We start from the raw sequence: 20,960 nt of genomic DNA, 5'->3' as shown, positions 1-20,960 counted from the left end.
CCTGTACATGTCTCTTATACTCACACGTCTCTATCCTGTACACGTCTCTTATACTCACACGTCTCCATCCTGTACATGTCTCTTATACTCACACGTCTCCGTCCTGTACACGTCTCTTATACTCGCACGTCTCCGTCCTGTACACGTCTCTTATACCCACACGTCTCCATCCTGTACACGTCTCTTATACTCACACGTCTCCGTCCTGTGCACGTCTCTTATACTCACACATCTCCGTCCTGTACACGTCTCTTATACTCACACGTCTCCGTCCTGTACACGTCTCTTATACTCGCACGTCTCCATCCTGTACACGTCTCTTATATCCGCACATCTCCGTCCTGTACACGTCTCTTATACTCACAAGTCTCCATCCTGTACACGTCTCTTATACTCACACGTCTCCGTCCTGTACACGTCTCTTATACTCGCACGTCTCCATCCTGTACACGTCTTTTATACTCGCACGTCTCCATCCTGTACACGTCTCTTATACTCACACGTCTCCGTCCTGTACACGTCTCTTATACCCACATGTCTCCATCCTATTCATGTCTCTTATACTCACACGTCTCCGTCCTGTACACGTCTCTTATACTCACACGTCTCCATCCTGTACATGTCTCTTATACTCACACGTCTCCGTCCTGTACACGTCTCTTATACTCACACGTCTCTGTCCTGTACACGTCTCTTATACCCACACGTCTCCGTCCTGTACACGTCTCTTATACCCACACGTCTCCGTCCTATTCATGTCTCTTATACTCACATGTCTCCGTCCTTTACACGTCTCTTATACTCACACGTCTCCGTCCTGTACACGTCTCTTATACCCACACGTCTCCATCCTGTACACGTCTCTTATACTCACACGTCTCCGTCCTGTGCACGTCTCTTATACTCACACGTCTCCGTCCTGTACATGTCTCTTATACCCACACGTCTCCATACTATTCATGTCTCTTATACTCACACGTCTCCGTCCTGTACACGTCTCTTATACTCGCACGTCTCCATCCTGTACACGTCTCTTATACTCACACGTCTCCATCCTGTACACGTCTCTTATACTCACACGTCTCCATCCTGTACATGTCTCTTATACTCACACGTCTCCGTCCTGTACACGTCTCTTATACTCGCACGTCTCCGTCCTGTACACGTCTCTTATACTCGCATGTCTCCGTCCTGTACACGTCTCTTATACTCACACGTCTCCACCCTGTACATGTCTCTTATACTCACACGTCTCTATCCTGTACACGTCTCTTATACTCACACGTCTCCATCCTGTACATGTCTCTTATACTCACACGTCTCCGTCCTGTACACGTCTCTTATACTCGCACGTCTCCGTCCTGTACACGTCTCTTATACTCGCACGTCTCCGTCCTGTACACGTCTCTTATACTCGCACGTCTCCATCCTGTACACGTCTCTTATACTCACACGTCTCCGTCCTGTACACGTCTCTTATACCCACATGTCTCCATCCTATTCATGTCTCTTATACTCACACGTCTCCGTCCTGTACACGTCTCTTATACTCACACGTCTCCATCCTGTACATGTCTCTTATACTCACACGTCTCCGTCCTGTACACGTCTCTTATACTCACACGTCTCCATCCTGTACATGTCTCTTATACTCACACGTCTCCGTCCTGTACACGTCTCTTATACTCGCACGTCTCCGTCCTGTACACGTCTCTTATACTCGCACGTCTCCGTCCTGTACACGTCTCTTATACTCGCACGTCTCCATCCTGTACACGTCTCTTATACTCACACGTCTCCGTCCTGTACACGTCTCTTATACCCACATGTCTCCATCCTATTCATGTCTCTTATACTCACACGTCTCCGTCCTGTACACGTCTCTTATACTCACACGTCTCCATCCTGTACATGTCTCTTATACTCACACGTCTCCGTCCTGTACACGTCTCTTATACTCACACGTCTCTGTCCTGTACACGTCTCTTATACCCACACGTCTCCGTCCTGTACACGTCTCTTATACCCACACGTCTCCGTCCTATTCATGTCTCTTATACTCACATGTCTCCGTCCTTTACACGTCTCTTATACTCACACGTCTCCGTCCTGTACACGTCTCTTATACCCACACGTCTCCATCCTGTACACGTCTCTTATACTCACACGTCTCCGTCCTGTGCACGTCTCTTATACTCACACGTCTCCGTCCTGTACATGTCTCTTATACCCACACGTCTCCATACTATTCATGTCTCTTATACTCACACGTCTCCGTCCTATACACGTCTCTTATACTCGCACGTCTCCATCCTGTACACGTCTCTTATACTCACACGTCTCCATCCTGTACACGTCTCTTATACTCACACGTCTCCATCCTGTACATGTCTCTTATACTCACACGTCTCCGTCCTGTACACGTCTCTTATACTCGCACGTCTCCGTCCTGTACACGTCTCTTATACTCGCATGTCTCCGTCCTGTACACGTCTCTTATACTCACACGTCTCCACCCTGTACATGTCTCTTATACTCACACGTCTCTATCCTGTACACGTCTCTTATACTCACACGTCTCCATCCTGTACATGTCTCTTATACTCACACGTCTCCGTCCTGTACACGTCTCTTATACTCGCACGTCTCCGTCCTGTACACGTCTCTTATACTCGCACGTCTCCGTCCTGTACACGTCTCTTATACTCGCACGTCTCCGTCCTGTACACGTCTCTTATACTCACACGTCTCCACCCTGTACATGTCTCTTATACTCACACGTCTCTATCCTGTACACGTCTCTTATACTCACACGTCTCCATCCTGTACACGTCTCTTATACTCACACGTCTCCGTCCTGTACACGTCTCTTATACTCGCACGTCTCCGTCCTGTACACGTCTCTTATACTCGCACGTCTCCGTCCTGTACACGTCTCTTATACTCACACGTCTCCGCCCTGTACATGTCTCTTATACTCACACGTCTCCGTCCTGTACACGTCTCTTATACTCGCACGTCTCCATCCTGTACACATCTCTTATACTCGCACATCTCCGTCCTATACACGTCTCTTATACTCGCACGTCTCCTTCCTGTACACGTCTCTTATACTCACACGTCTCCATCCTGTACACGTCTCTTATATTCACACGTCTCCATCCTGTGCAGGTCTCTTATACCCACACATCTCCGTCCTGTACACGTCTCTTATACTCACACGTCTCCGTCCTGTACACGTCTCTTATACTCACACGTCTTTGTCCTGTACACGTCTCTTATACCCACACGTCTCCATACTATTCATGTCTCTTATACTCACACGTCTCCGTCCTGTACACCTCTCTTATACTCACACGTCTCCATCCTGTACACGTCTCTTATATCCGCACATCTCCGTCCTGTACACGTCTCTTATACTCACACGTCTCCGTCCTGTACACGTCTCTTATACTCGCACGTCTCCATCCTGTACACGTCTCTTATATCCGCACATCTCCGTCCTGTACACGTCTCTTATACTCACAAGTCTCCATCCTGTACACGTCTCTTATACTCACACATCTCCGTCCTGTACACGTCTCTTATACTCGCACGTCTCCATCCTGTACATGTCTTTTATACTCGCACGTCTCCATCCTGTACACGTCTCTTATACTCACACGTCTCCGTCCTGTACACGTCTCTTATACCCACACGTCTCCATCCTATTCATGTCTCTTATACTCACACGTCTCCGTCCTGTACACGTCTCTTATACTCACACGTCTCCATCCTGTACATGTCTCTTATACTCACACGTCTCCGTCCTGTACACGTCTCTTATACTCACACGTCTCTGTCCTGTACACGTCTCTTATACCCACACGTCTCCGTCCTGTACACGTCTCTTATACCCACACGTCTCCGTCCTATTCATGTCTCTTATACTCACATGTCTCCGTCCTTTACACGTCTCTTATACTCACACGTCTCCGTCCTGTACACGTCTCTTATACCCACACGTCTCCATCCTGTACACGTCTCTTATACTCACACGTCTCCGTCCTGTGCACGTCTCTTATACTCACACGTCTCCGTCCTGTACATGTCTCTTATACCCACACGTCTCCATACTATTCATGTCTCTTATACTCACACGTCTCCGTCCTGTACACGTCTCTTATACTCGCACGTCTCCATCCTGTACACGTCTCTTATATCCGCACATCTCCGTCCTGTACACGTCTCTTATACTCACAAGTCTCCATCCTGTACATGTCTCTTATACTCACACGTCTCCGTCCTGTACACGTCTCTTATACTCGCACGTCTCCATCCTGTACACGTCTCTTATACTCGCACGTCTCCATCCTGTACACGTCTCTTATACTCACACGTCTCCGTCCTGTACACGTCTCTAATACCCACACGTCTCCATCCTATTCATGTCTCTTATACTCACACGTCTCCGTCCTGTACACGTCTCTTATACTCACACGTCTCCGTCCTGTACACGTCTCTTATACTCACACGTCTCCATCCTGTACATGTCTCTTATACTCACACGTCTCCGTCCTGTACACGTCTCTTATACCCACACGTCTCCGTCCTGTACACGTCTCTTATACCCACACGTCTCCATCCTGTAAACGTCTCTTATACTCACACGTCTCCGTCCTGTACACGTCTCTTATACTCACACGTCTCCGTCCTGTACACGTCTCTTATACCCATACGTCTCCATACTATTCATGTCTCTTATACTCACACGTCTCCGTCCTGTACACGTCTCTTATACTCGCATGTCTCCATCCTGTACACGTCTCTTATATCCGCACATCTCCGTCCTGTACACGTCTCTTATACTCACAAGTCTCCATCCTGTACATGTCTCTTATACTCACACGTCTCCGTCCTGTACACGTCTCTTATACTCGCACGTCTCCATCCTGTACACGTCTCTTATACTCGCACGTCTCCATCCTGTACACGTCTCTTATACTCACACGTCTCCGTCCTGTACACGTCTCTAATACCCACACGTCTCCATCCTATTCATGTCTCTTATACTCACACGTCTCCGTCCTGTACACGTCTCTTATACTCACACGTCTCCGTCCTGTACACGTCTCTTATACTCACACGTCTCCATCCTGTACATGTCTCTTATACTCACACGTCTCCGTCCTGTACACGTCTCTTATACCCACACGTCTCCGTCCTGTACACGTCTCTTATACCCACACGTCTCCATCCTGTAAACGTCTCTTATACTCACACGTCTCCGTCCTGTACACGTCTCTTATACTCACACGTCTCCGTCCTGTACACGTCTCTTATACCCATACGTCTCCATACTATTCATGTCTCTTATACTCACACGTCTCCGTCCTGTACACATCTCTTATACTCGCACATCTCCATCCTGTACACGTCTCTTATATCCGCATATCTCCGTCCTGTACACGTCTCTTATACTCACAAGTCTCCATCCTGTACACGTCTCTTATACTCACACGTCTCCGTCCTGTACACGTCTCTTATACTCACAAGTCTCCATCCTGTACACGTCTCTTATACTCACACGTCTCCGTCCTGTACACGTCTCTTATACTCACACGTCTCCGTCCTGTACACGTCTCTTATACTCACACGTCTCCGTCCTGTACACGTCTCTTATACTCACACGTCTCCGTCCTGTACACGTCTCTTATACTCACACGTCTCCGTCCTGTACACGTCTCTTATACTCACACGTCTCCGTCCTGTACATGTCTCATATACTCTCACATCTCCATCTTGTACACGTCTCTTATACTCACCGTAATTCCTTTATCCTGCAGTCTGGACTTGACAGAGCTTCCATCAAGTCAGTGAAGTAAGGACCAGACAGACGGTTGTCAGACAGGACAAGTATCTTCAGAGACTGATTATTCTTTATTGCAGACGCCAGCTGGATGCAGGACGTGTCGGGTAGGTCATTACCTGCCAAACTATAGAAATAAGAGAAGATATAGGTGACCAGAAAATAGAGCATATCCTGGCTGTCAGCAAAATCCATAAATGTCATTAATGTCATAAATGTCACTAAAATTCACTTCTTTTGTATGCTGATGTAAAAAAATAAGAAGGCCCTTACCTATCAAGAAAAATTGTGTTTTCATAGAAGTAGATGTGGGAAATTATGATGTAAATATTGTTATGCTTCATTCACACAGATATCTATAATATAACGCTGGGAGCGTCACTCTGTCCGAAGCCTTTATAGACTGCGCAAGCGCAAGCGCCGGCGCAGTCTGGACCACACAGAGTGACGCTACCAGGAGATCGCGGTATGTGTAAACACTGAACGCACACCGCGATCTCCAACAGAGAGGCAGGGACCGTGGACGCGCCAGGAGGGTAAGTATTATATTCACCTGTCCCCTGTTCCAGCGATGCGTGCGGCTCCGTGTTCCGGGTTCTCTGCCTGTGACGTTCACAGTTCAGAGGACGCGATGATGCACTTAATGCGCGCCGCCCTCTGACTGAACAGTCACAGCCAGAGGAGCCGGAACACGGAGCGGACGCAGCACTGGAACGGGACAGATGAATATAGCAAGTGCTGGGGGGCCTGAGCTAGCGGCGATACCGGCACCTGACCCCCACAGCGCGCCGGTGTCCCCGCCTGCTCAGGCCCCCCAGCACTTGGCGCCCAGCGACGATAGTTGAGTATGGTATTTTTTTTTTTATATATCGCAGCAGCATACGGGGCATATACAATGGAGCATCTTATGGGGGCCACCAACCATAATGGAGCAGTGTACGGGGGCATATACAATGGAGCATCTTATGGGGGCCATCAACCATAATGGAGCAGTGTACGGGGGCATATACAATGGAGCATCTTATGGGGGCCATCAACCATAATGGAGCAGTGTACGGGGGCATATACTATGGAGCATCTTATGGGGGCCATCAACCATAATGGAGCAGTGTACGGGGGCATGTACTATGGAGCATCTTATGGGGGCCATAAACCATAATGGAGCAGTGTACGGGGGCATATAATATGGAGCATCTAATGGGGGCCATCAACCATAATGGAGCAGTGTACGAGGGCATATACTATGGAGCATCTTATGGGGGCCATAAACCATAATGGAGCAGTGTACGGGGGCATATACTATGGAGCATCTTATGGGGGCCATCAACCATAATGGAGCAGTGTACGGGGGCATATAATATGGAGCATCTTATGGGGGCCATCAACCATAATGGAGCAGTGTACGGGGGCATATACTATGGAGCATCTTATGGGGGCGATCAACCATAATGGAGCAGTGTACGGGGGCATATACCATGGAGCATCTTATGGGGGCCATAAACCTTTATGGAGCAGCGTACGGGGGCATATACTATGGAGCATCTTATGGGGGCCATAAACCTTTATGGAGCAGTGTACGGGGGCATATAATATGGAGCATCTTATGGGGGTCATCAACCATAATGGAGCAGTGTACGGGGGCATATACTATGGAGCATCTTATGGGGCCATCAACCATAATGGAGCAGTGTACGGCGCATATACTATGGAGCATCTTATGGAGGCCATAAACCTTTATTGAGCAGTGTACGGGGCATATACCATGGAGCATCTTATGGGGGCCATAAACCTTTATGGAGCAGTGTACGGGGCATATAGTATGGAGCATCTTATGGGGCCATAAAACTTTATGTAGCAGTGTACGGGGCATATACTATGGTCCATCTTATGGGGGCCATAAACCTTTATGGAGCAGTGTACGGGGCATATACTATGGAGCATCTTATGGGGGCCATAAACCTTTATGGAGCAGCGTATGGGGCATATGGATGAGAGCAGCAAATTACAGAACGGTGGCGCAGGATGGGAGCAGCACATGACAGAACGGGGGCGCAGGATGGAAGCAGCACATGACAGAATAGGGCAGCACATGACAGAATAGGGCAGCACAAGACAGAACGGGGGTGCAGGATGGCAGCAGCACATGACAGAACGGGGGTGCAGGATGGACGCAGCACATGAAAGAACGGGGGCGCAGGATGGGAGTAGCACATGACAGATTGGGGGTGCAGGATGGAGGCAGCACATGACAGAACGGGGGCACAGGATGGGAGCAGCACATGACAGGATGGGGGTGCAGGATGGGAGCAGCAAATGACAGAATGGAGGCGCAGGATGGGTGCAGCACATGTCAGAATAGCGGCGCAGGATGGGTGTAGCACATGTCAGAATGGAGGCGCAGGATGGGTGTAGCACATGTCAGAATGGAGGCGCAGGATGGGTGCAGCACATGTCAGAATGGGGGCGCAGGATGGGAGCAGCACATGTCAGAATGGGGGCGCAGGATGGGAGCAGCACATGACAGGATGGGGGCGCAGGATGGGAGCAGCACATGACAGAATGGGGGCGCAGGATGGGTGCAGCACATGACAGGATGGGGACGCAGGATGGAGCAGCACATGACAGAATGGGGGCGCAGGATGGGTGCAGCACATGACAGGATGGGGACGCAGGATGGAGCAGCATATGACAGGATGGGGCGTAGGATGGGTGCAGCACATGACAGGATGGGGACGTAGGATGGAGCAGCACATGACAGGATGGGGACGCAGGATGGAGCAGCACATGACAGGATAGGGACGCAGGATGGAGCAGCACATACCAGGATGGAGACCATATACCAATATAAATGCTCGCCACCCGGGCGTAGAACGGGTTCAATAGCTAGTAATTTATATGGTGACAAAAGACCCAGGCACCATGCGTTTCAAGTGAATCAACTTAGATCATTCTAGAACCACGGGGTCAGTGTACTATTTTCTGTCTCTCTCCACAAAGTCTCCATCCTCCACATTCTCTGTTCCTCTAGTTGCCATCCGGCCTCTACAGCCTCCGTTGCTCCAACCAGTCTACCTCACTACATCACCGTCGTCTGTGTGTGCAACTACGGCTTATTCTGTCCAAGGCTTTGATGAGTCTCCCTCCAGATTAGACACAACACCAGGACTCTCTCTTTAAATTGAACTGACACTGCAGGAGTTGTTCTCACACAGTGCCAGTTTGGGGGCACCCTCATCCCTCTCTCCTGCCTGCAGCGCCCGTTGGCTGCACATGGCATCAAGTGTAAGAGAGTGGGCGCTACAGACAGAGAAGGATGAGAGCATGCCACCATACCCGTGTTATCCATTCTGCTAATGATCTAATAACCCATGGTGTAAATTGCCCATCTCCAAGACTTTTCTCGTGCTGCACCAGCTGTCTAGAATCTGATATCCCAGACAGGCAGGCTTATTCCCAATATAGCTGAGATATAGTTGCATTTTTCTATGTTAGCTGTTTTTATTATTAGTGTTAGGACTCGCAAGTATGGGGACCCATGACGTGGGTTGCGAGCTTATCTATTTTGGCCAGAATATTAACCAATATCTAATTTAATGTATTTATCAAATGCATTAATTTTTTGCACTTTTTCTCATATCATTTTTTGCAGGACACAGCTAGCCCTCTTTTTGTTTGCTTGGTCTGTTAGGGTATCTGTCCCTGTGTGTTGCATATTATAGTTCTGGGCAGCCTGCCTGATAATACAAGGGAGTCATTAATAGGCTGCAAGCCAGTCACATTGCATCACACTTATATGTGTGACTGGCGTCCTACTCAAGCAATATCAATGTGCAATTTTTTCTACTAGGCAGCCAACCCCTCCATAATCTGGTAGGTGCAGGGCCGGTTTTAGACGAAGTGGGGCCCTAGGCAAAAATTTAAAGTGGGGACCCCAAATGATAACATTGCACTGTGGCCCCCATATTTAGGGGCCTTATATCGGCCAATGGGTCTGCCGCTATTAGCAGTATGCAGGGTCACTGCTGGCACTTTGAAAAGCAGCTTTTGGCCATCTTCATTTGCAGCTTTTTCTTCTGCAAATAATAAGTTTATAGCAGTTTACAACACAAGCAAAAACTGAGATTTTTAGAAATCTCCTGCACACCCTTTTATTTTCCATTGACTGAATTTCACAACTGCGTCTCTCCAGACCCCAGCATGTCAATTTATCTTGCGCAGACGCGAGTCTCGGCAAGAGAAATCTCACCCCTGCAATGTATAGGACGCAGGGATTCCACACGGTTCAATGAACACACGCGGAATCACCTGTGTTCAAAAGATGGCAGCACTTTGGACACCGCACATGTCCGCGGCGTCCAAGGTGCTGCCATTTCTGGATCCTCTGCACATACCCTAAAAAATGGGTGTTTTGAAAGCAGTGTTTTTACTGCCAAGAGAGCAGGCTTTGGCTGCAAAAAGAAAAAATGCACCAAAAACGCTGATTCCACACCTGTACTATACAGTATATGTGTATGGTTTATCCTTATTATTTCACGTGGGAATTCATTTATTTCTATATAATAAATGCCCTGATTCAGCAGACAATATTCCTGCCTTGTGTCATCCAGACAGTAGTGACAGGATGTCGCCCTGTCAGATTACAAGCAATGATTTAGTGACTGGTCAGAGCCCATGCTGATCCCTGCTGTATGTGACTGTGAAACCTGATCCTACAGCAAACAGCACAACAGCACAGAGCTCCAGGACCACAAATCACTGCACTGAGGGGGTCTCAAGGGGGGTTTGGGAGACACGTTCTGGGACTGCTGCTTCACTGCTGTACACCCTCTGGGCACTTCATACAGGGGCTGCAGAGGCAGGGGGGCCCCTTTCTAGGTGGGGGCCCCAGGCGACTGCCTGGTCTGCCTGTGCCAAACGCCAGCCCTGGGTAGGTGTGGGGGGTGGCTGTTTTTATCAGTAGATTGCACCTGTGCCGCCCCTAGCCTTTATCAGTGGAGGCCTGCTGCATCCTGCTAAGTGTGCATTTGTCATCAGACAGGGTTTTGGTAAGGCTATATATTATGGGGTGTGTGTTTTTTTTTTTTTTTTTTTCTTCTATGTTAGCTGTTATTGTTATTCCCAATATAGCCCATATTTTTCTGACAGATTGTAAGCCAGGGTAATTTCTGGTATTGTTTTCATATGTTGCCTCTGGTTTGTAAAGTGCTCTGTATAAGAAGTATAAACCCAATGACATTTCTTACATCCTCCATCACATGACGTTGAAGAAAGATGTGAGGAGAGGAGGCCGTCAGACATTAGACGTCACATGAAAGTAGAGTAAGATCCATGTATAAGCTTGTGCCACATGTCCAAGTCCTGTAGGCGTCTCTTATACTCACTCTAGTTTTTTTATTACACAGGTCGAAAGGGCCGCCATCAGGTCACTGAAGTGAGGACCAGACAGGTGGTTATTATACAGGACAAGAGTCTTCAGAGACTGGTTATTCCTTATTCCAGAAGCCAACTGAATGCAGGAAGTGTCTGGCAGATTATTCCTGTCCAATCTGTAGGTAGATAAAATGTAATATGGATGACACATCCACCAAGCAGTTGTACAAAATATACAGAGTGAGAAGGCAGAGGAAAAATGTTCCGACTGTGAGAAATATTGGCCCTGTGGAGGAACATTAGAACTTCAATTATTAAAGTGGCTGTCCAGTAAAAGGATAGGTGATAACTTGCTGATAGGTCCGGACTGCCCTGAGTGCAGCCCTCGGCAGCCCCTTAGGAAATGCATGAGCACAGGCAGCACCGATCAGTGCAGGTCCCAGCGGTTGGACAACACTGATCAAAAAATTATCACCTATTTTTGGATAAGTGATAACTTGTTTTCGCCAGATAACTCCTTTAAGGGCGCAGACAGACGGCCATGTAACTCGTGCGAGGATCGCGTCACACTGCATAGACTGGCCGGCATCTCTCCTGACCTGAGCATGACAGCGTGATGTACTTTTATGCAACTGTCACGCTCAGGTCAGGAGAGCCAACGGCCAGTCCGTGCATTGCGATGCGATCCTCGCACGAGTTACACGGCCATCTGTCTGCGCCCTAAGGAAGAGAATGTAAAAGAGACTTTAGTGTCGAAGATACTTTACATACTGTATAATAGGTGTTTTATCTATTGTATTAATTTTACAATGCTCTAATTTTTTAATAAATTTTGGCCTTCACTTCTCCTTCACCTGGTGATGTCTCTTTGCTTCTTCAGGGGCTGATTTTTTTTTCAGAATTAATTTTTTCATTTTACTATTTTTGTGCCGCATTTTCTATCCCAGCCTATATGCGACTTCAGAACGCAGATTTTATGTTTATGTGGTGGGGACTTTGGAATACTTTTAAAGTGATTGTGAAGGGTTTTTTCCTGATACCTTGCATTTTATGGTAATACCAAAACTAGGTTGATATGTATCAAGATTATTAAATGAAAAAAAAGAAAAGAAAAAGAAGCCAATTTACAACATGTGAAATGTTATTTCCTTAAAACAGGTAATGAACAATTTTGTGTGACCTGACGATTACTGTACATGTGCATTACTTTTATATCTCCATTTATATTCTGATAATATTACGTATCTGGTAAGCTTGGCATGCATTTCTTAAAGTTTTCAAAAAACGTTACAAATTTTTTTTTAATTACAGACAAATTGACTTCTTAAGTGGCTTTGAGGGGCCGATACAATAGCGCCCCCCACAGAAGTGGGGTAAAGTAGCCTTATACTCGCACGTCTCCATCCTGTACACGTCTCTTACACCCGCACGTCTCTATCCTGTACACGTCTTACACCTCCATGTCTCCATCCTGTACACGTCTCTTATACTCGCACGTCTCCGTCCTGTACACGTCTCTTATACCCACACGTCTCCGTCCTGTACACGTCTCTTATACTCGCACGTCTCCATCCTGTACATGTCTCTTATACTCACACGTCTCCGTCCTGTACATGTCTCTTATACTCGCACGTCTCCATCCTGTACACGTCTCTTATACCCACACGTCTCCGTCCTGTACACGTCTCTTATACTCACATGTCTCCATCCTGTACATGTCTCTTATACTCACACGTCTCCGTCCTGTACACGTCTCTTATACTCGCACGTCTCCGTCCTGTACACGTCTCTTATACCCACACGTCTCCGTCCTGTACACGTCTCTTATACTCGCACGTCTCCATCCTGTACATGTCTCTTATACTCACACGTCTCCGTCCTGTACATGTCTCTTATACTCGCACGTCTCCATCCTGTACACGTCTCTTATACCCACACGTCTCCGTCCTGTACACGTCTCTTATACTCGCACGTCTCCATCCTGTACATGTCTCTTATACTCACACGTCTCCGTCCTGTACACGTCTCTTATAATCGCACATCTCCATCCTGTACACGTCTCTTATACTCACACGTCTCCATCCTGTACACGTCTCTTATACTCACACGTCTCCATCCTGTACACGTCTCTTATACTCACACGTCTCCGTCCTGTACACGTCTCTTATACTCACACGTCTCCGTCCTGTACACGTCTCTTACACCTGCACGTCTCCATCCTGTACACGTCTCTTATACTCACACGTCTCCGTCCTATACACGTCGCTTATACTCACACGTCTCCGTCCTGTACACGTCTCTTATACTCACATGTCTCCATCCTGTACACGTCTCTTATACTCACACGTCTCCGTCCTATACACGTCGCTTATACTCACACGTCTCCGTCCTGTACACGTCTCTTATACTCACATGTCTCCATCCTGTACACATGTCTTATACTCGCACGTCTCCGTCCTGTACACGTCTCTTATACTCGCACGTCTCCATCCTGTACACGTCTCTTACACCTGCACGTCTCCATCCTGTACACGTCTCTTATACTCACACGTCTCCGTCCTATACACGTCGCTTATACTCACACGTCTCCGTCCTGTACACGTCTCTTATACTCACATGTCTCCATCCTGTACACGTCTCTTATACTCACACGTCTCCATCCTGTACACGTCTCTTATACTCGCACGTCTCCGTCCTGTACACGTCTCTTATACTCGCACGTCTCCGTCCTGTACACGTCTCTTATATTCATACGTCTCCATCCTGTACACGTCTCTTATACTCGCACGTCTCCGTCCTGTACACGTCTCTTATACTCACACGTCTCCATCCTGTACACGTCTCTTATACTCGCACGTCTCCGTCCTGTACACGTCTCTTATACTCGCACGTCTCCGTCCTGTACACGTCTCTTATATTCATACGTCTCCATCCTGTACACGTCTCTTATACTCGCACGTCTCCATCCTGTAAACGTCTCTTATACTCACATGTCTCCATCCTGTACACATCTCTTATACTTGCACGTCTCCGTCCTGTACACATTTCTTATATCCGCACGTCTCCATCCTGTACACGTCTCTTATACTCGCAAGTCTCCGTCCTGTACACGTCTCTTATACTCACACGTCTCCGTCCTGTACACGTCTCTTATACTCGCACATCTCCATCCTGTACACATCTCTTATATCCGCACGTCTCTTATACTCGCACGTCTCCGTCCTGTACACGTCTCTTATACTCACACGTCTCCGTCCTGTACACGTCTCTTATACTCGCACATCTCCATCCTGTACACATCTCTTATATCCGCACGTCTCTTATACTCGCATGTCTCCGTCCTTTACACGTCTCTTATACTCGCGTGTCTCCGTCCTGTACACGTCTCTTATACTTGCACGTCTCCGTACTCTACACGTTTCTTATACTCGCACGTCTCTATCCTGTACACATCTCTTATACTTACTCTAATTCTTCTATCCTGCAGTCTGGACTGGACAGAGCCTCCATCAGGTCACTGAAGTGTTCACCAAACAGACGGTTATTAGACAGGACAAGTTTCTTGAGGGATCGGTTATTTCTTATCACAGACGCCAACTGGATGCAAGAAGTGTCGGGTAGATCGTTACTGGATAAACTGTAAGAATGAGATAAGATGTCAGTGCCGCATCTACAGAGTATCATTAATCATATCATCACTAGAAGCCACTTCTCGCGTGATGAGGTGTCATGAGTCAAGGGACCTAGGTGTCAAAAAGACGAAACAAGGTTCTGAAGAGAATAGTTAGACACGTTATAAAACTTGGAGTTATTCCGTTTTTGAAAAGCAAAGGCTTAGTGACTATGTTATTACTATGAGGAAATGTAATTGTAATCATCTCTTTATACCTAGGTCTGCATTGTCCTTTTCTCGGTACATGATATCAGCAGTCTGATGTAACTGGTGTTGCTACGTCCCTTCCAGAGCCAGTTGGATCATTCTTAATGATTGCTGGCAGGAGCAGCGAAAGCAGAAAAGTGATTGCATCTAGTGTTTGAGATTTATATTGGCATTCTGACATTGAATACTTTCATCAGGAAGGGTCACGCTCCAGGTACTTGCCATTCATACCAGTAAATATTGGTCCTGTTGGGTTCAGAATATTCAATTCATGACTTTGTGCTGTCATATATAGCGCCATCTAGAGCTGCATTATCGGGTTGCTGTAAGACCAGAATGATGATATCTGCTATATAACCTAGCTTTTCCTTAAGTCTTCTGGGGCACGTTTTAGCTGTAGCAATGTATGTTGTAGAGAAGAACACAATATTGAAGAGAGATGTAAGCAATTTTTCCAGGTCTGTGGATCTCACCCTCCAAAAGACTGTAGTGTAGGAAAATACATTCTCCATGACCGTCCAAAAATCCCTGATCATCTCTTCAAGTGCAGAGATGCACAGGGAGTCTGGGAGAAGATTGAAATCCAGCTTCCGTTTCCTGAACAATCAACGTGCAACACACAAGTGTGAACATACCACCTCACAGGTCCAGAGGATGACTAGGGAGACCAAGTAAGCAGATAATAGCTCCATAAGAGGAGATCAAGAGGTCCTTGCAAATTGTTTGCTCATCTCTAATATATTCCTGATTTACTGGAATAGTAATAATAATAGCAGGAGATGACATTTCTTATATCTCCATTACATGTCATAGAGAAGTGATGTGAGGAGAAGAGACAGTCAGACATTAGTAGAGATGTCACATAACAAGGAGCAGTCAGTAGATTATCTCATAGACATAACAATGGTGCAGAGCAGAAAATAGAATAAATACATTAATAACTTGTCCTTACACGTCTCCATCCTGTACACGTCTCTTATACTCACACGTCTCCATCCTGAACACGTCTCTTATACTCACACGTCTCCATCCTGTACACGTCTCTTATACTCACACGTCTCCATCCTGTACACGTCTCTTATACTCACACGTCTCCATCCTGTACACGTCTCTTATACTCACACGTCTCCATCCTGTACACGTCTCTTATACTCACACGTCTCCATCCTGTACACGTCTCTTATACTCACACGTCTCCATCCTGTACACGTCTCTTATACTCACACGTCTCCATCCTGTACACGTCTCCATCCTGTACACATCTCTTATACTCACATGTCTCCGTCCTGTACACTTCTCTTATACTCACACGTCTCCGTCCTGTACATGTCTCTTATACTCGCATATCTCCTTCCTGTACACGTCTCATATACTCACACGTCTCCGTCCTGTACATGTCTCTTATACTCGCATATCTCCGTCCTGTACACGGCTCTTATACTAGCACGTCTCCGTCCTGTACACTTCTCTTATACTTGCAAGTCTCCATTCTGTACACGTCTCTTATACTCACACGTCTCCATCCTGTACACGTCTCTTATACTCACACATCTCCGTCCTGTACACTTCTCTTATACTTGCACGTCTCCGTCCTGTACACGTCTCTTATACCCACATGTCTCCGTCCTGTACCCGTCTCTTATACTCGCCCATCTCCGTCCTGTACACGTCTCTTATACTCACACGTCTCCGTCCTGTACACTTCTCTTATACTTGCACGTCTCCGTCCTGTAGACGTCTCTTATACTCACACGTCTCCGTCCTGTACACGTCTCTTGTACTCACACATCTCCATCCTGTACACGTCTCTTATACTCACACGTCTCCATCCTGTACACGTCTCTTATACTCACACGTCTCCGTCCTGTACACGTCTCTTATACTCACACGTCTCTGTCCTGTACACGTCTCTTATACTCGCATGCCTCCATCTTGTACACGTCTCTTATACTCACACGTCTCCATCCTGTACACGTCTCTTATACTCACACGTTTCCATCCTGTACACGTCTCTTATACTCACACGTCTTTCTCTGTCCTGTACACGTCTCTTATACTCACACGTCTCTGTCCTGTACACGTCTCTTATACTCACACGTCTCCATCCTGTACACGTCTCTTATACTCACACGTTTCCATCCTGTACACGTCTCTTATACTCACACGTCTCTGTCCTGTACACGTCTCTTATACTCACACGTCTCCATCCTGTACACGTCTGTTATACTCACACGTTTCCATCCTGTACACGTCTCTTATACTCACACGTCTCTCTCTGTCCTGTAAACATCTCTTATACTCACACGTCTCCATCCTGTACACGTCTCTTATACTCACACATCTCCATCCTGTACACGTCTCTTATACTCACACGTCTCTGTCCTGTACACGTCTCTTATACTCACACGTCTCCATCCTATAAACGTCTCTTATACTCACACGTTTCTATCCTGTACATGTCTCTTATACTCACACGTCTCTCTCTGTCCTGTACACGTCTCTTATACTCACACATCTCCATCCTGTACACGTCTCTTATACTCACACGTCTCCATCCTGTAAACGTCTCTTATACTCACACGTTTCTATCCTGTACACGTCTCTTATACTCACACGTCTCTCTCTGTCCTGTACACGTCTCTTATACTCACACATCTCCATCCTGTACACGTCTCTTATACTCACACGTCTCCATCCTGTACACGTCTCTTATACTCACACGTCTCTCTCTGTCCTGTACACGTCTCTTATACTCACACGTCTCCATCCTGTACACGTCTCTTATACTCACACGTTTCCATCCTGTACACGTCTCTTATACTCACACGTCTCTCTCTGTCCTGTACACGTCTCTTATACTCACACGTCTCTGTCCTGTACACGTCTCTTATACTCACACGTCTCCATCCTGTACACGTCTCTTATACTCACACGTCTCTCTCTGTCCTGTACACGTCTCTTATACTCACACATCTCCATCCTGGCTCGCTCTTCTTACCTGCATCTCAAAAACATTTCTAGAATTCGCCCTTTTCTTAATTTCGACTCTGCAAAAACTCTGACTGTTTCACTTATTCATTCTCGTCTGGACTATTGTAACTCTCTACTAATCGGTCTCCCTCTTGCAAAACTCTCCCCGCTCCAATCTGTCCTGAATGCTGCAGCCAGGATCATATTCCTCACCAACCGTTACACCGATGCCTCTACCCTGTGCCAGTCATTACACTGGCTACCCATCCACTCCAGAATCCAGTACAAAACTACTACCCTCATCCACAAAGCACTCCATGGCTCAGCACCACCCTACATCTCCTCCCTGGTATCAGTCTACCACCCTACCCGTGCCCTCCGCTCCGCTAATGACCTCAGGTTAGCATCCTCAATAATCAGAACCTCCCACTCCCGTCTCCAAGACTTTACACGTGCTGCGCCGATTCTTTGGAATGCACTACCTAGGTTAATACGATTAATCCCCAATCCCCACAGTTTTAAGCGTGCCCTAAAAACTCATTTGTTCAGACTGGCCTACCGCCTCAATGCATTAACCTAACGATCCCTGTGTGGCCTATTTATAATAAAAAAAAAAAAAAAAGGTTCCTCGCATCATGTTCTCATACACTTTATGCAGTATTAGCCCTCTGTGTCTGTACTGCTACATACTTAGGCAGGTAACTGGTTCATGCAGCTTTACATGAACACCTGAGCCTTACACTATAGCTGGTCCGAATAACTAAAGCAATTGTTACCATCCACCTCTCGTGTCTCCCCTTTTCCCCATAGTTTGTAAGCTTGCGAGCAGGGCCCTCACTCCTCCTGGTATCTGTTTTGAACTGTATTTCTGTTATGCTGTAATGTTTATTGTCTGTACAAGTCCCCTCTATAATTTGTAAAGCGCTGCGGAATATGTTGGCGCTATATAAATAAAATTATTATTATTTATTATTATTATCCTGTACACGTCTCTTATACTCACACGTCTCCATCCTGTACAAGTCTCTTATACTCACACGTTTCCATCCTGTACACGTCTCTTATACTCACACGTCTCTCTCTGTCCTGTACACGTCTCTTATACTCACACGTCTCTGTCCTGTACACGTCTCTTATACTCACACGTCTCCATCCTGTACACGTCTCTTATACTCGCACATCTCCATCCTGTACACGTCTCTTATACTCACACGTCTCTCTCTGTCCTGTACACGTCTCTTATACTCACACGTCTCCATCCTGTACACGTCTCTTATACTCACATGTCTCTCTCTGTCCTGTACACGTCTCTTATACTCACACGTCTCCATCCTGTACACGTCTCTTATACTCACACATCTCCATCCTGTACACGACTCTTATACTCACACGTCTCCATCCTGTACACGTCTCTTATACTCACACGTCTCCATCCTGTACACGTCTCTTATACTCGCACATCTCCATCCTGTACACATCTCTTATACTCACATGTCTCTCTCTGTCCTGTACACGTCTCTTATACTCACACGTCTCCATCCTGTACACGTCTCTTATACTCACACATCTCCATCCTGTACACGTCTCTTATACTCGCACGTCTCCATCCTGTACACGTCTCCTATACTCGCACATTTCCGTCCATACACGTCGCTTATACTCACACGTTTCTGTCCTGTACACGTCTCTTATACCCGCACATCTCCATCCTGTACACATCTCTTATGCTCACATATCTCCATCCTGTACACATCTCTTATGCTCACATATCTCCATCCTGTACACATCTCTTATACTCGCACGTCTCCATCCTGTACACATCACTTATACTCGCACATCTCCATCCTGTACACGTCTCTTATACTCGCACATCTCCATCATATACACATCTCTTACACTCACACGTCTCCATCCTGTACACATCTCTTATACTCGCACGTCTCCGTCCGGTACACATCTCTTATACTCGCACGTCTCCATCCTGTACACGTCTCTTATACTCGCACATCTCCGTCCTGTACACGTCTCTTATGCTCACATATCTCCATCCTGTACACATCTCTTATACTCGCATGTCTCCGTCCTGTACACGTCTCTTATATTCACACGGCTCCGTCCTGTACACGTCTCTTATACCTGCACATCTCCATCCTGTACACGTCTCTTATACTCGCACGTCTCCATCCTGTACATGTCTCTTATACTCGCACGTCTCCATCCTGTACACATCACTTATACTCGCACATCTCCATCCTGTACACGTCTCTTATACTCGCACATCTCCATCCTATACACATCTCTTACACTCACACGTCTCCATCCTGTACACGTCTCTTATACTCGCACATCTCCATCCTGTACACATCTCTTACACTCGCACGTCTCCATCCTGTACACGTCTCTTATACTCGCACATCTCCGTCCTGTACACATCTCTTATGCTCACATATCTCCATCCTGTACACATCTCTTATACTCACATGTCTCCGTCCTGTACACGTCTCTTATATTCACACGGCTCCGTCCTGTACACGTCTCTTATACCTGCACATCTCCGTCCTGTACACGTCTCTTATATTCACACATCTCCATCCTGTACACGACTCTTATACTCACACGTCTCCATCCTGTACACGTCTCTTATACTCACACGTCTCCATCCTGTACACGTCTCTTATACTCGCACATCTCCATCCTGTACACATCTCTTATACTCACATGTCTCTCTCTGTCCTGTACACGTCTCTTATACTCACACGTCTCCATCCTGTACACGTCTCTTATACTCACACATCTCCATCCTGTACACGTCTCTTATACTCGCACGTCTCCATCCTGTACACGTCTCCTATACTCGCACATTTCCGTCCATACACGTCGCTTATACTCACA

General features: G+C 46.9%; 1 protein-coding gene across 1 annotated transcript in view; it reads right to left on the bottom strand.

Moving 5' to 3' along the window:
• LOC138640127 (NACHT, LRR and PYD domains-containing protein 3-like) overlaps positions 1 to 20,960 on the bottom strand; it is a 119,794-nt gene that overhangs the window by 21,735 nt on the left and 77,099 nt on the right. Inside the window, exons 8-10 of the mRNA XM_069728808.1 lie at positions 14,685 to 14,855; positions 11,230 to 11,394; positions 5,805 to 5,975 (exon numbers count right to left, since the gene is read on the bottom strand). Coding sequence (XP_069584909.1) covers positions 5,805 to 5,975; positions 11,230 to 11,394; positions 14,685 to 14,855 — 507 coding nt within the window. The remainder of the gene's footprint in view (positions 1 to 5,804; positions 5,976 to 11,229; positions 11,395 to 14,684; positions 14,856 to 20,960) is intronic.

This window comes from Ranitomeya imitator, chromosome 1 (assembly GCF_032444005.1).
Source record: "Ranitomeya imitator isolate aRanImi1 chromosome 1, aRanImi1.pri, whole genome shotgun sequence".
Taxonomy (NCBI): Eukaryota; Metazoa; Chordata; class Amphibia; order Anura; family Dendrobatidae; genus Ranitomeya; species Ranitomeya imitator.
Note: the sequence above shows the minus strand (reverse complement) of the source record. Positions and strands in the feature narration are given on the sequence as shown.